The 12,378-nt window shown below is 38.8% G+C and overlaps 2 protein-coding genes across 5 annotated transcripts; both read left to right on the top strand.

The window, feature by feature from the left end:
* The first annotated feature begins 227 nt into the window (after positions 1-227).
* LOC146325764 (uncharacterized) lies at positions 228-5,918 on the top strand. Of its 4 annotated transcripts, none has more exons than XM_084721927.1 (2): positions 228-378; positions 2,258-5,918. In XM_084721927.1, exon 2 carries the CDS (start codon positions 2,278-2,280, stop codon positions 3,943-3,945), a length of 1,668 nt encoding a protein of 555 aa, XP_084578053.1. In that variant the 5' UTR covers positions 228-378; positions 2,258-2,277; the 3' UTR covers positions 3,946-5,918. The 4 variants fall into 4 exon arrangements, with proteins under 4 accessions (XP_084578053.1, XP_084578051.1, XP_084578052.1 ...); XM_084721925.1 differs by having other exon boundaries at positions 2,255-5,918; XM_084721926.1 differs by having other exon boundaries at positions 231-481.
* A 1,530-nt stretch (positions 5,919-7,448) lies between these two features.
* snrpg (small nuclear ribonucleoprotein polypeptide G) lies at positions 7,449-10,964 on the top strand. The gene is made up of 4 exons (XM_084721923.1): positions 7,449-7,594; positions 7,810-7,832; positions 9,473-9,597; positions 10,724-10,964. Exons 1-4 carry the CDS (start codon positions 7,563-7,565, stop codon positions 10,772-10,774), a joined length of 231 nt encoding a protein of 76 aa, XP_084578049.1. The 5' UTR covers positions 7,449-7,562; the 3' UTR covers positions 10,775-10,964.
* Positions 10,965-12,378: the final 1,414 nt, after the last annotated feature.

Raw genomic sequence — 12,378 nt, 5'->3', positions numbered from 1 at the left:
TAAAGTGTTTTTCCACACCTACTTTTAGTTTTAGTTATAACCTTGGTGTGTGTGCACATGTGGGAGAGACATTATATTGTCACTATTTTCATATTTTAAGGTAATTTTAGGCCTGCCTAAACATTTTCATAGCATTACATTGGTTTCAAGTGTCTCAGTCAAACGCTGTTTTGAAGTGGACAGGTCACGTGACGGATGTGATGCGGGGACAGCTCGTCGAAGCTAACCCCGCCCCCCTCACAAACTTCCAGTAGGTTTCACTTCTGCAGCCATGCTACTGTGGTTTGTGTTAGCCGAACGAAGTGCGAACGGGACACACCGTGCGAAGTTAACCAGCTGGACATAAACCCGCCGCACCGAGTCTGTCCGAGCGCCAAGGTCAGCTGCTGGACTGGGAACTGTGCTTTTATAAATGTTAGCGCAGCTAGCTACGAGCTAATGTTAGCAAACACCAAGCTAGCCTGGGGTCTCGCGCTGTGAGGTTAGTACAGTAATCTTACTGTCATGGTAGCTTTGACTTGTCGATAAACGGACCTCCCGCTGCTCAGTTATTATTTAACTGGGTGTCTGTGCTGCTGTGAAGTTAAATCTAACTACCAATTATTGATAACGTTAGCAGCAAGAAAGGAGGAACCAGCTAACAACAAGGCACGCTTCCTCTTTCCCTTTCCCTATCACAACTTGACGAGCTGTTGACTGACTTCACTAACAGGCAACAGCAGCTCGGTGATTCGACCCAAATAGCCTTTAAAGGGACCCCAAAATCCACATCTTTCTTCTGGCCTGTAGTGCTATTCATGCATTTGAGTAGTTTTGATGTGAATTGTTGAGTGTGGAGAGATGTTTTCAATGTAATAGGACTAGATGGAACAAATGCATTTGAAAAAATCAATGGCAATGTCTCTTTCTAGAAATCCACAGACCTTGTCCTGAGAAGTGGGTCAAACATACACTCGTCAAACATATCAGCATGTGGAAGGAAGTGTGCATCTACTCATGGGCAAGAGGTTATACCTCAACTCTTTTGCAGAAATGTGATCATATTTGTAAATCTGTGGAACCATCATCAGTGGTCTCCCCATCATAGATAGAAATGTCAAGTCATTTTGATCTGTCACATCAAGTGTTTAATATCTATGTGCCCCGTCTCTGCAGTCATGGACAAGCAGGCTAGCTGACCGGCTGATGTGCTCAGCATGGGGTCACACAAGCAGATGAGCATGATGCATCCCATTGCCTTCAAGCATGTCCCATGTGTCACTAGATGCTTCATCCCTTCACACAAGTTGTGACGTAGCTACCAGTAGGCTCCCTGCTGCTAGAGAGAAAGTAGAGAGAGTGCTTCTGTTATGTTAACTAGCAATGGTGCAGTGATGCTTCTGTTTCCAATAATGTCTGCACCAGAGGGCAACTATTTCATTTGACTGTTCAGGCATGTAGCACTGAAATGCAGACTGATTCAGTCCTGTAGGGACTGGTCATACTGGAAGTGCTGCTATATTTCCACTGGGTTTCAGTACCTAACCCTTGTTCTTACATGACACTGCTCCAGGTCTGTGCATGATCTTGAATAACTTCTGGAAAGAGACATTGCTGTTGAGTGTACTTGGCAACTCACACCAAAACTATCAAGATGAATTTAATTTACAAAGTTGTGAATTTTGTAAACTAGAAGAATGCACTCAGTAAAGTACAATTTGGCAGGTTCTTGTAAGGCAGTGAATCAGAGGTGGACAGATGACAGGATGAAGATACTGACTGATGCCTGTGCACTTCACTCAGTATTTGATGTCATGATTATAACTTATTTTATTGGCATTTTAGATTTGTTTCCAGTGAGGTATTATTGAGTTTATACAGTAACTTTGCTGTAGTAAACATTACTTTGCTGCTCTAGAAACATTTAGTTTTATAGACTTTTCAATTCTAATCCTATTCTGAATTAATATTTGCTGTAATTAACATTTTTAAAGCAATTATTTAGTAATGAAGAAGAACCTAAAATGCCGTTTTTTAAGTGGCAGCAGAATCCAAAATTTGAGTGGGTTAAGCCTATTCTAAGCAATATTAATGTGAATATTTTAATGCTTTACTAAATTCACTTGGTATGGTTGTAAAGTTGGCATTAATTTTAATTCCAAGTGGTATTAAAAAGTCCATGGAGGTACCCTGCTGCTAAATGCCTTACACTTTGGTTCTTGTATTTATGTGATTTCTAGTGCAATGACTCAAACTTCTCCTGTTTCCACTAAAGCAGGAGAAGCTTGGTGAAGGAGGATGGATGGAGTCAGCTGGAGCGCCACAAGGGCCCAGGAGTCGTTTAGCCGCTCCAGGACGGCAGCAGACACTCTGTCTAAGCTCGCCAACTTCATTGCACGGGCTGACCCAAAACAACACACACGAAACCAGAGGCAGCAACCGTCCCACCTGTCCACATATGTGTGTCAAGAATGTGGTAAGGGGTTCCCTTACGCAGCAGATCTGTTGCACCACCAGGAAGTGAAGCACACATTACCCAAGCCTCACCGCTGTCCCTCCTGTGGGCAGGAGTTCTCCCTGAGGTCGTCCTTACAGTTACATAAGTGCAGTCGTGACTCCTCCCCATGTGAGCGTTGCCGTGGAGAGTCACGGCTCAGTTCTCCATGTCCTGCATGTACGACTCGGACCTCAGATCCTGGCAGGCCGCAGGACAAATCACCTCACCGCCAGCCTCACCTCCTGGACAGCAGCCCTTACGCATGTGCCCCATGTGGGAGGGGCTTCAGTCAAAAGCAGGCTCTGCTGCACCATCAGCAGGCTGGCTGCAGTGAGCCACCGTCCCCATCGGATATAGCTGATGCCAGCAGCCTTCCAGATGATTCTCCACCAGTTTCTGAGGGAGACTCGACCCGTTCTGATTCTTCAGACACCCCAGGGTCCAGCAGCAGGGCTCTCTGTATGTGCCAATTCTGTCCTAGAAGCTTCCGCACCGAAGCTGGACTGCAACGCCATGAACAAACCAGCCATGCAGATGAGCAGCTGATGGCTCCACAGCGGCAAAAAACCAAAGGAGAAGGTGGAGAAACGAGGAGAGGAGTGAATTCCAAGGTGAATGGAGATCCAGTTAAAATCCCAAAATCCAAAAAAAAATCTCTGATCTGTCGCTCTTGCGACATGGTTTTTAGGAGCACCTCTAAGCTATACCTGCACAGAAAAGAGAAGCACAGCAGAGAGAAAAATATCAGGAGAGAACCAAGACCAGCCATAAGCAAGCGCAGGAGACGGGATGCGTATCCTTGTCAGGTCTGTGGGAAAGTCTTCTTCCATCATTTGTCACTTAGGGCACATTACAGACGGCATACAGCCTCAAGCTTCAACACAATCAAAAGTAAAAACCAGTCTGCAGAATGTCCCACCAAAGACTCCAGGTTACCAGAAAACAGACCAAATAATGTAAAACCCTGCCCAGCAGATAACAAGACTGTCAGAGCTGGTCCAGGGAGGCCCAGGAAAGTGCCCAGAGTAGAGAACAAAGTTACTGAACCAGAGAGATGCAGAGAAGTGCCTGAAGTGGAGAAGGTGGTGGTGGAGGAGGAGGTTACAGATGATGAGGAGGAGGAAGAGGAGGAGGAGGAGGAGGAGGAGGAGGAGGAGGAGGAGGAGGTTGAGACAGAGTTCCCATGTCCCTCCTGTGCAGAGGTTTTCTCTGTGCAGTCACAGCTGAGGGAGCACGTGGAACTCCACCAGTCATCGGTGAAGAGGAGACAGTGCAGCGTGTGCACAAACGAGATGGACACATGCAAGTGGCCGGGCTCAAAGAGGCAGAGGCTGTACCACTGCGTGCCCTGCCAGCAGGGCTTCTCAGCGCTTGACTCTTTCCTAGAACACTGTCAGGAGCACCTGCGAGTCCGGGTGGAGCAGGACAGCATCACAGAGGGCTACACACAACAGGCCAGCAAAGCCTGAGACTCAGTTTGAATGTCATCAGCGGTTGCCTTTTTGCCTTGATGGAGTAGAGCGCAGATAGTGATGAAATGTCTATGAAATTCTTGTTGATCAACCAGCTCATTGATTAAGCATTCAGAACATCTTTTACTCCTACGCTGTTGGTTAAATGGGATCCATAGCAGCATATCCAGGGTATAAGAGAATGGATTGTTAAGAGAACATACCAGGGTTTTTGCATGTTTTAGTTACCACACATTTTCTAAAGCATATCATAAGTCTTTCAAATTTTCAGATGTTTTTTACATTCTAGGTGTCCACTTATTTATTTTTCAACACGTTATTGTAAATCAGTTTGTGTAAACATTAACTATAATACAAAACAAATTACATTGCACCATCTCAGAGTCACTTACAGAGCAGCAGTGCATTAACAAGCTGTGTTGTTATTAAATTAAACAAGACAAGAAGAAAATGTGGACACTTGTTAGAAATAAATTTGAGTGTCACACAAGCGTTTGGGCACCAATGATGAACTTTTCAAATTAATAATTTCAGCTTTATTACAATATAAAGACAACAACATCATTTTGACTGAAAAGCAGTCCAGGGTACAGTGATACAGAAAGCTATATTGCGATTTCAATAAAATTTTGATTAATTGTGCAGCCCTACTAGATACACATATTGAGTCATCATTCTGAAACCACAGTCGCTTGTTTTTCTCCAAGAGTCCGATGTTGTTTTAGGGCTGACCACGATTTAATCTATGAAGTAAATAATCCTGCCTGTGTCTGTCTTTGTGTGGCACTTTTCTGAAATCCACACAGGAACAGACTGACAGGCAGACCAGAATGAAATCTTAAAGGTCACTAACCAAGCAATGTACGTAAAATGATTTAAGTGTTATGATTTTTATTTAACTTTTTTTTTTTTTTTAAGCACTGGCAGGATCAGACAACTGGCTGATTGCCTTTACTGTCCCAATGTAACATTTTACTGCCATCAGGCAATCCTTATTGTTAGGCCCTGAAGTCTATATGTTGATTTTCATAATTTAATGAAATACATTACAACCTAGGGCCGCCTGAAAAAGGGAACAAACCTGCAAAAATACCTGAATGCTTCTTAAATAGGGGTTGGCATCACTGACGTGACGATTTCATACAGATGCTTTTTCCAAAAAACATCTTTTAAGTGAAGATAATCTTAGCCCACAGACTTTCAATGGGACTAAGATCATCGTGCCTTTGAGGTGCTTTTTGGAAACATAACCATGGTACGTTGTAGCTGAAGCGTTGCCAGAGATATCTTGTTGGCTACAGTCTTATTTTTACATCAGACATCTAGAATGCTTTAGCTAATTGAGGTCAAATATGTCTTCTGCTGTATTTTAGTTATTTTTCTTACAATTTTGGCAATAATTAGTCACATTGATGAGACCTCTAGTGTGTCACTTTCAGGACTCTCACTGCCACGTGTTGGACCTGTTGGGTAATTTGCATTAAATTCGTAGTACTGCTGTCCCAAGGTATAAATCAATGAATGAAATCACCAAGTGTGAAATGTTACCATGTTTTGAGCATTTGTATGTGCTCTTTGAAGGTTCCAATATACAGTAATTGTTAATGCCATAATCTATAGGATGAACAAACTGCTAATTGCTGTCATGGATACTTCTACCCAATACAATGCCTTTTATTATGGTCTATCTTTACAGCTGGCGTGTTCTCGGGTGATATTAGCTATGCAAACAGATGGACTGATGGCAGCCCTTCAGTGTGTCTGTGATGCTTGATAAGTGCGCTTTGGTAAATCAACTAGGATCAACATGAGTTCTGTTTTGTTTTGTTTTGTTTTTTCTTAAAGAATCTACTGTGAAAATGTAGGAAATTATTTAATAGGTTTTGGAGCTTCCACTTTTTTGAGGTCTTTTGTAAAAAATCAGTTTATGGTTCTTTATAGATGACATAATTAAAACTTATCAATTCTCATGAGGTGTTTGGACTGTTTTCTTTTTACTGAAAGTGTGAATGAGGCCAAATCTTACTGGTAAACTCTAAATGAAATATCTTTCTGTAAATTATGGTTTACTTACTTACTATGCTAGCATGTTTGCAACTCTACAGCAGTGGTGTAGCAGAATGTCAGTGAAGACTGACCATTGTTGGAAGAAGTACTTAGATGATTTACCTGACTTAATTAAAAGTAGAATTATCATAGTCTAAAACACTCTTTTGCAGGTTGAATGTTACTTAAAGGTGAAAGTTCCCAAAATCAAAAAAGCATATTTTTCCCTAGTAGTTCCCACATGAAACTGCTCACAACAAGGTCTGTGGATTACTGAACAACTTGGTTAGGATTTCTTGAAAGATGGTGAATTTTTCAATTATGTTGTTGTTGCTTTGAGCACCACAAGCCGAGTGCCATTTAGTCCAATTATATCAGAGAGAATGCATACATCTCTACTGCCTTTATCTCCAAAACTCTGCAGCTCACACCAAAACAGATGGATAAGTAGCATTACAGGCCAGAGGGAAAATACATATTTTTGATTTTGGGGTGAAGTAAAAGTATATGAGTTTTATCAGCAAAAAATCACCAACATATCAAAAGTAAAAAATACTCATTATTTATAATGTCTCCTTTGACACTGATTATTATTTGTTATATTATGTTTTCATCAATCAGGAATATATGTAAGAGCATTTTAATGTAGTTTGTCAATGTGGAGCCATTTTCAGAGGCTTTGTATAGTATTGTGTAGAGTAATAATATAGTACTGCATCATAGTACTATAGTACTTCATATAAGCCTACCATATTTTTCAAGTAAAAGGCAACTAGTAATTGTACATGTAAATTACATGTAGTGAAGTGAAAAATACAATATTTACCAGAGATGTAGCTGAATAGAAGTAGCATAAAGTGGAGATAGTTAAGTGAAGTACACATCAAAATTGCACCGAACAGTACTTGAGTAAATGTACTATTTACATTACACTTCTGTGACTGACTCATGGAACTAAAGTTATTTCCAGCCTTATTATTTTTTTTAAATATTGGCTGTATTTTACTGTTTTTGTGTGGAGAGAAGAACATATGTAATAAAACATAAATAGATCTTTTTTACAGCAGCCATTTTGACATTAACAAATGCTTCCAATGATATTTAAGGTTCCATTCAGGTCAAACAGAGTCAGGGTGTTGTACAGTAGCTAAATGGAATGAGACATTAATTAATATCATTGGTAACACCTGTGTTTACCTTACTATTTCATTTAAATATGGCTGCCCTAAGAGAAGTCTGTCCATGTTGCAAAAATGTTCTTTCTTGTGTCAAAAAATTAAACAGCTATCTTATTCTTGTATCCATAATTTCTTGTCCCATTTATGCGCAGAAAACATGCCAGCTCAAAGTTTTATTTTGGTACAAAAAAGAATGAAGTCACCAGCTCTGCTCTGCCTCCTCCTGGCCTCATGGCGGCGCTGTGCGCGTGCACACATATTGCAGCAGGAAGACGGAAATTGGTCCGTTAAGTTCCGGTCCCTCGCGCATGTTCCCCTTCCCTACGCGGGTTTGTGAAACGAAAACCATTCGAACAGCATCTTTGTCGCTATTAACAAAAAACAGACAAAATGAGCAAAGCACACCCACCCGAGCTGAAGAAGTAAGTGTCTGTGCTGTTTCAATGAAGTTAATTTTTACATGTTTGTGGTCTAATTTAATGAAATCTTTCCGCACAGCTCCCGCGCTACATTGTTTGCAATGGAAACAAGCTAACATTAGCATTAGTACATAGAATAACCCAGTTCACAGTGAACTGGGTTATTCTATGTACCATGTCATCTGTAACGTAAGCTCATGTTATTTTTCCTTTTTCAGATTCATGGACAAGAAGCTTTCGTGTGAGTATAACTATAACCTAATATTCAAACCTACTCAGCTGAAACTGACCTGCATTTAAAGCAACATGAGCCTGTTGATTCGGGTGTATTGTTGTTTGTCTGAGACCTCTAACCACACCTCCTTTAATGTTCTGTTAAACTGGTCCTGAAGCAACACTGAGCATAGAACACATAACATATATATATATATATATATATATATATATATATATATATATATATATATATATATATATATATATATATTCCTGTCATATGTTGTCGCGCAACACTCTGCAAAGATGTGAAATCATAAATGAAAACATGCATTAGCTTGTAGCCAAGTTACATCCTGTTTGTGGAGTACAGTGTGAAGGCATGATACTCCAAACCAGTGAGTCTGGACATGTTTCCAGATAGGATTTTGTTTGTTGTTTGTTTGGAAGATGGACTTATGGCAGAAATAATGAGACATAATTTTCTGGTTATTCCCAGTCACAGATATGCTACCTGCGTTCAAGACTGAAATTAGTTTGACAGGAAATGCAGCAATATCTTTGAATTGCATCTAACCTCATTAAGCTTGTTGAAACATTTATGAGTGGTGTAGTTTTCAGAAAATTAAACAGACTAAATTTCTGTGGAAGGAAACCTTGCTGCGTTCATTGTCTTTTCCATGGACACAGTGAATAAGCAGTTCTGCACCAACAAAAAAATACAGTTAATTAAGTTCATACTATAGGAGGATTTTCCCCAAAACAGTCCCTTCACTCATACAAAAATAATCACCCACACCCACCAGACGTGTGTGGTGGCACCTGCAACACCCTCCGCCCATAGGTTTTCTTTAGGATCAATAAAGTTCTATCTTATCTTAATACTTCCAGGCTAATTGAAGTCACAAGTTTACCCACTCAAATGTTATCACAATAACTTGGCGTAGACTCAGCAGACAACTATCTTTCTGGTGTATTTACAAACAATACCTGACAAATGATCCTACTACTTATTGTACCGTAAATATTTTTTAATCCATTTTCAGTTCTTATTTTCAATGTCAGTTGGTCTAAGGAGAAAATATGGAGTGAGTAGTAATATAGTCTAATATTTATTCGATACATAAAGTCAGAATAGAGAAGAAACACCGCTGCCAACCAAACCTTTTGGATTTGGTTGATTGGGCAGGTTCAATAAGAAACCAGTAAGCAGGACATGAAGGCACAACATTGGTTAGAGAAATGACGAGCAGCAGCTTCTGTTTGTTTTCTCTCTCGTGTGTCAAAAACGGAATAAAACTCCTGTCGTAGTGCAACTCTGAGGGACTCGCTACCTCAAATACAGAAGGCTTTTAAGTCACATTGCTATGATGGTGGAGGGCTCAGTGGTCAATAGCAGTGGGCTTTTGGAGAATGGTGATTGTTGAGAAAAGTATTGAGTCATGAAACTTAAAGTGTGTAAGAACCCTGAGTATGGGCTTGCAGTCCAATGTGATGCTTTTTCCAACTCAATTCCAGCATAATTCATAGAAGATGAAGGCAGTTAATCTGATCAAGACAGGAAATAATAAGTGATACTGCTTGGATGGTTAGGAATCAATGCCAGTGGTCTCATACTAATATAACATAACGCAACACAAGAGTAAATCCCTTTTTGTCCTTCAGTGAAATTGAATGGAGGCAGACACGTGCAGGGCATCCTGCGAGGTTTTGACCCCTTCATGAACCTGGTGGTGGATGACTCTCTGGAGATGGGCCCCGGAGGACAACAGAACAGCATCGGCATGGTGGTCAGTACCTTGGCTGTATTTTTCTTTTTGTCTGTAAATTCCATTTAAAGTGCAGGGCTGTCTGAAATCACTACCCATGTACTATCTCATGTTCTGTATGTACCCTCTGTTGTTTTGATGATCTAATGACTTTGATGAGATGAGTTTGAAAAATATGCTCCAAATTGCACTCTTACAAACTCATAGTTGAATGACAATAGTTGAGAGCATGTTGTGTACACCAGAGCTTCTCAACATGTTGTAACTGAAGTACGGCTGCGTCTAACAATTATTTTACAAATTAAACAATTAACAAAACAGTTAATCTTCAATTCAATTAATATAACAATTATTTTACAAATTAAACAATTAACAAAACAATTAGTCTCAATTATTTTCTATTTTCAAATTATATAACAATTAATTAGCCTAAAATGAATATAAGAACTTCACGTCATTAATATTCAATATTTTATTCAATATAATAATAATCCTGAATTATAGACCCATAAAGCACTTTACAATACTGATAACAGTGGCATATTTTAAAGTTAGTCTAATTTCCACCCTAGTTAATAAACCCCATGGCAGATGCCTGATCAGAAAAATACTGGACCACAAATTCAAAAGGAGCTGTGATGCTTCAATTTAATCACTGTCAACCCTTCACTGAACTGGACAATCAGTATTTTGAGTTAAAACTGGTTATGACATGGAGCTAAAAAGAGCCCAACTGTATCACAGCATCACTGTGTACATTTTCAAAGTCACTGGGAAACAACATTCTCAGAGATAGTGATCTATGTACCGAAAATGGCATTTAAGCACCTGGAGCACTAATGGTACAAATGGTAAAGAAGCTATTAGCTGTTAGCCTTTGTTTTGTGGGGATGTAGACATTTTAATGCCAGGGTTTGGCCTCATCATGTGTAAATGTTCCACGGAAACAAGTTCTTCAGACATTATTTTGCAGGGAAACCGAATTCGGGAGGTTAATACACTAATGGGATTTTAAATGACTTTAATGGATAGTTCTATTCTGACTAATCTGAAGTCTTATCAGTTTGAATTTCATCATCTTCATTTTTAAACTGAAACCTTTAGGAAGTGTGTTGTTGTTAACTGTGTGTGGTGTTATTCCTCCCAGGTGATCAGAGGAAACAGCATCATCATGTTGGAGGCTTTGGAGCGAGTATGAGACGAGAGGAGGCGGCTGATCCCCACCTTTTTACATTCTGTTATCCATTTTAGTTGTTTATTTCAAAGCAGCAAAGCAATTGTGTCTTTGAATTGTAACACATTTTCATGTGAGTTCCACAGAGAGAGATGTTTAGTTTGGACATGTTTTGAATTGTGTGATGTTGTGAATAAATCTGTTTCTCTTTGTATTTTGTGTGTGTGTGTGTGTTCAGTTTAGTGTGCAGTGACCCACCATGGATTATTGCCTGAAATTACTGACAGAAGTTCTGTTTAACATGTTACTGTAGCCTGTGGCTGTGTTTTTGTAACAGGCAGATAAAGAGAAATAGTGTATATATCAGAGCTCAGCACTGTCAGGTTTTTCTAGTCATAAATCTGTAATATTGTTTTCTTGCTGTGCCTGTTTGAAAGTTTGGAGTGTATAAAGGCATATTGCTGGATGTATACGATGACAATTCTTATATCTGAAGTTGTTGCAGCAGTTTTTGGGCTTATTACTTACTAGAGATTTGTTGGAAAATGTAACCATTTTGACCACATGAGAATTGATTTTAAAAAAAGGCCAAAAATCCCTGTAAAATAACACATTAAGAGACCAAGACCTTGTGGAACACATGCATATATATAGTTTAAATGTTCATAGATGATTTGAGGGCACAGTCACAACATTATGATGAGTGCAGAGTAAAACTGAAAACTGGGCTGTTTTTGCAGCTCAGTTTGTCCTTTAAACACTAATTTAGCAATTCAGTAGCCAAGTTATTGTGATAACATTTGAGTGGGTAAACTTGTGACTTCAATCAGCCTGGATATATTAAGGTAAGAGAACTTTATTGATCCTAAAGAAAGTTTTGGTGCCAGAAATTGCTCAAAATATCCCAGTGACAAAAGAATTGGAACAATAGCGTAATAAATATTAAGTGTACAGGGAGTGAATGCAAAATCTAGTGCTGAATAGAAGAATAAAAGTAAGATAACTTCAGTAATAAAATAAATTAATATAGAAAAATACTGGCAATGATACAAAGGAGTAATATTAGATGTGATATAGAAAGCAGTATAACATTGAAAGTAAAATTGGTAGTGATATTTAAAACTAATAAGTAATATTGCACATGATACTGAAAGTAATGTTGCACGTCATGTTGAAAAAAATATTACGTGTGATATTTGAAAGCAATATTATATGTTTATATATATATTTAAAGTAATAATACATATTATGTATTATTGAAAATAATGTTGCATATGATGTTGGAAGTAATACCGCACATGGTATTAAAAGTTATATTGCATGCGATATTGAAAGCAAGATCACACACCATAGATCAAGTGTCATTGCACATAATATTTAAAAACAATATTGCACATAATATTGAAAGTAATATCGCATGAGAGTTAGTAATGTTGCACATGATATTTAAATTAATGTATATAATGTGATCAAAAGTGATTTGGCCATATTTGACAGTAATATTGCATGTCATGTTGAAATAATAATAGTGCACATGATGTTGAAAAAGACACATTTCACATGTGGGAGTAATATTACCCGTGATATGTGATAGAGATATTGCACAAGGTGTTGAAAAAGTAATACTA

Source organism: Lutjanus erythropterus, chromosome 6, assembly GCF_056507025.1.
Source record: "Lutjanus erythropterus isolate fLutEry1 chromosome 6, fLutEry1.hap2, whole genome shotgun sequence".
Classification (NCBI taxonomy): Eukaryota; Metazoa; Chordata; class Actinopteri; order Lutjaniformes; family Lutjanidae; genus Lutjanus; species Lutjanus erythropterus.
The sequence above is the reverse complement of the archived record's forward strand: the minus strand, read 5'-3'. Positions and strand labels throughout refer to the sequence as shown.

Coding starts and splice junctions, on each gene's coding strand:
- snrpg (XM_084721923.1), top strand. CDS start 7,563: ATGAGCAAAGCACACCCACCCGAGCTGAAGAA. Junction 7,595..7,809: donor CACCCACCCGAGCTGAAGAA/GTAAGTGTCTGT, acceptor TTCCTTTTTCAG/ATTCATGGACAAGAAGCTTT. Junction 9,598..10,723: donor AGAACAGCATCGGCATGGTG/GTCAGTACCTTG, acceptor TATTCCTCCCAG/GTGATCAGAGGAAACAGCAT.
- LOC146325764 (XM_084721927.1), top strand. CDS start 2,278: ATGGATGGAGTCAGCTGGAGCGCCACAAGGGCCCAGGAGTCGTTTAGC.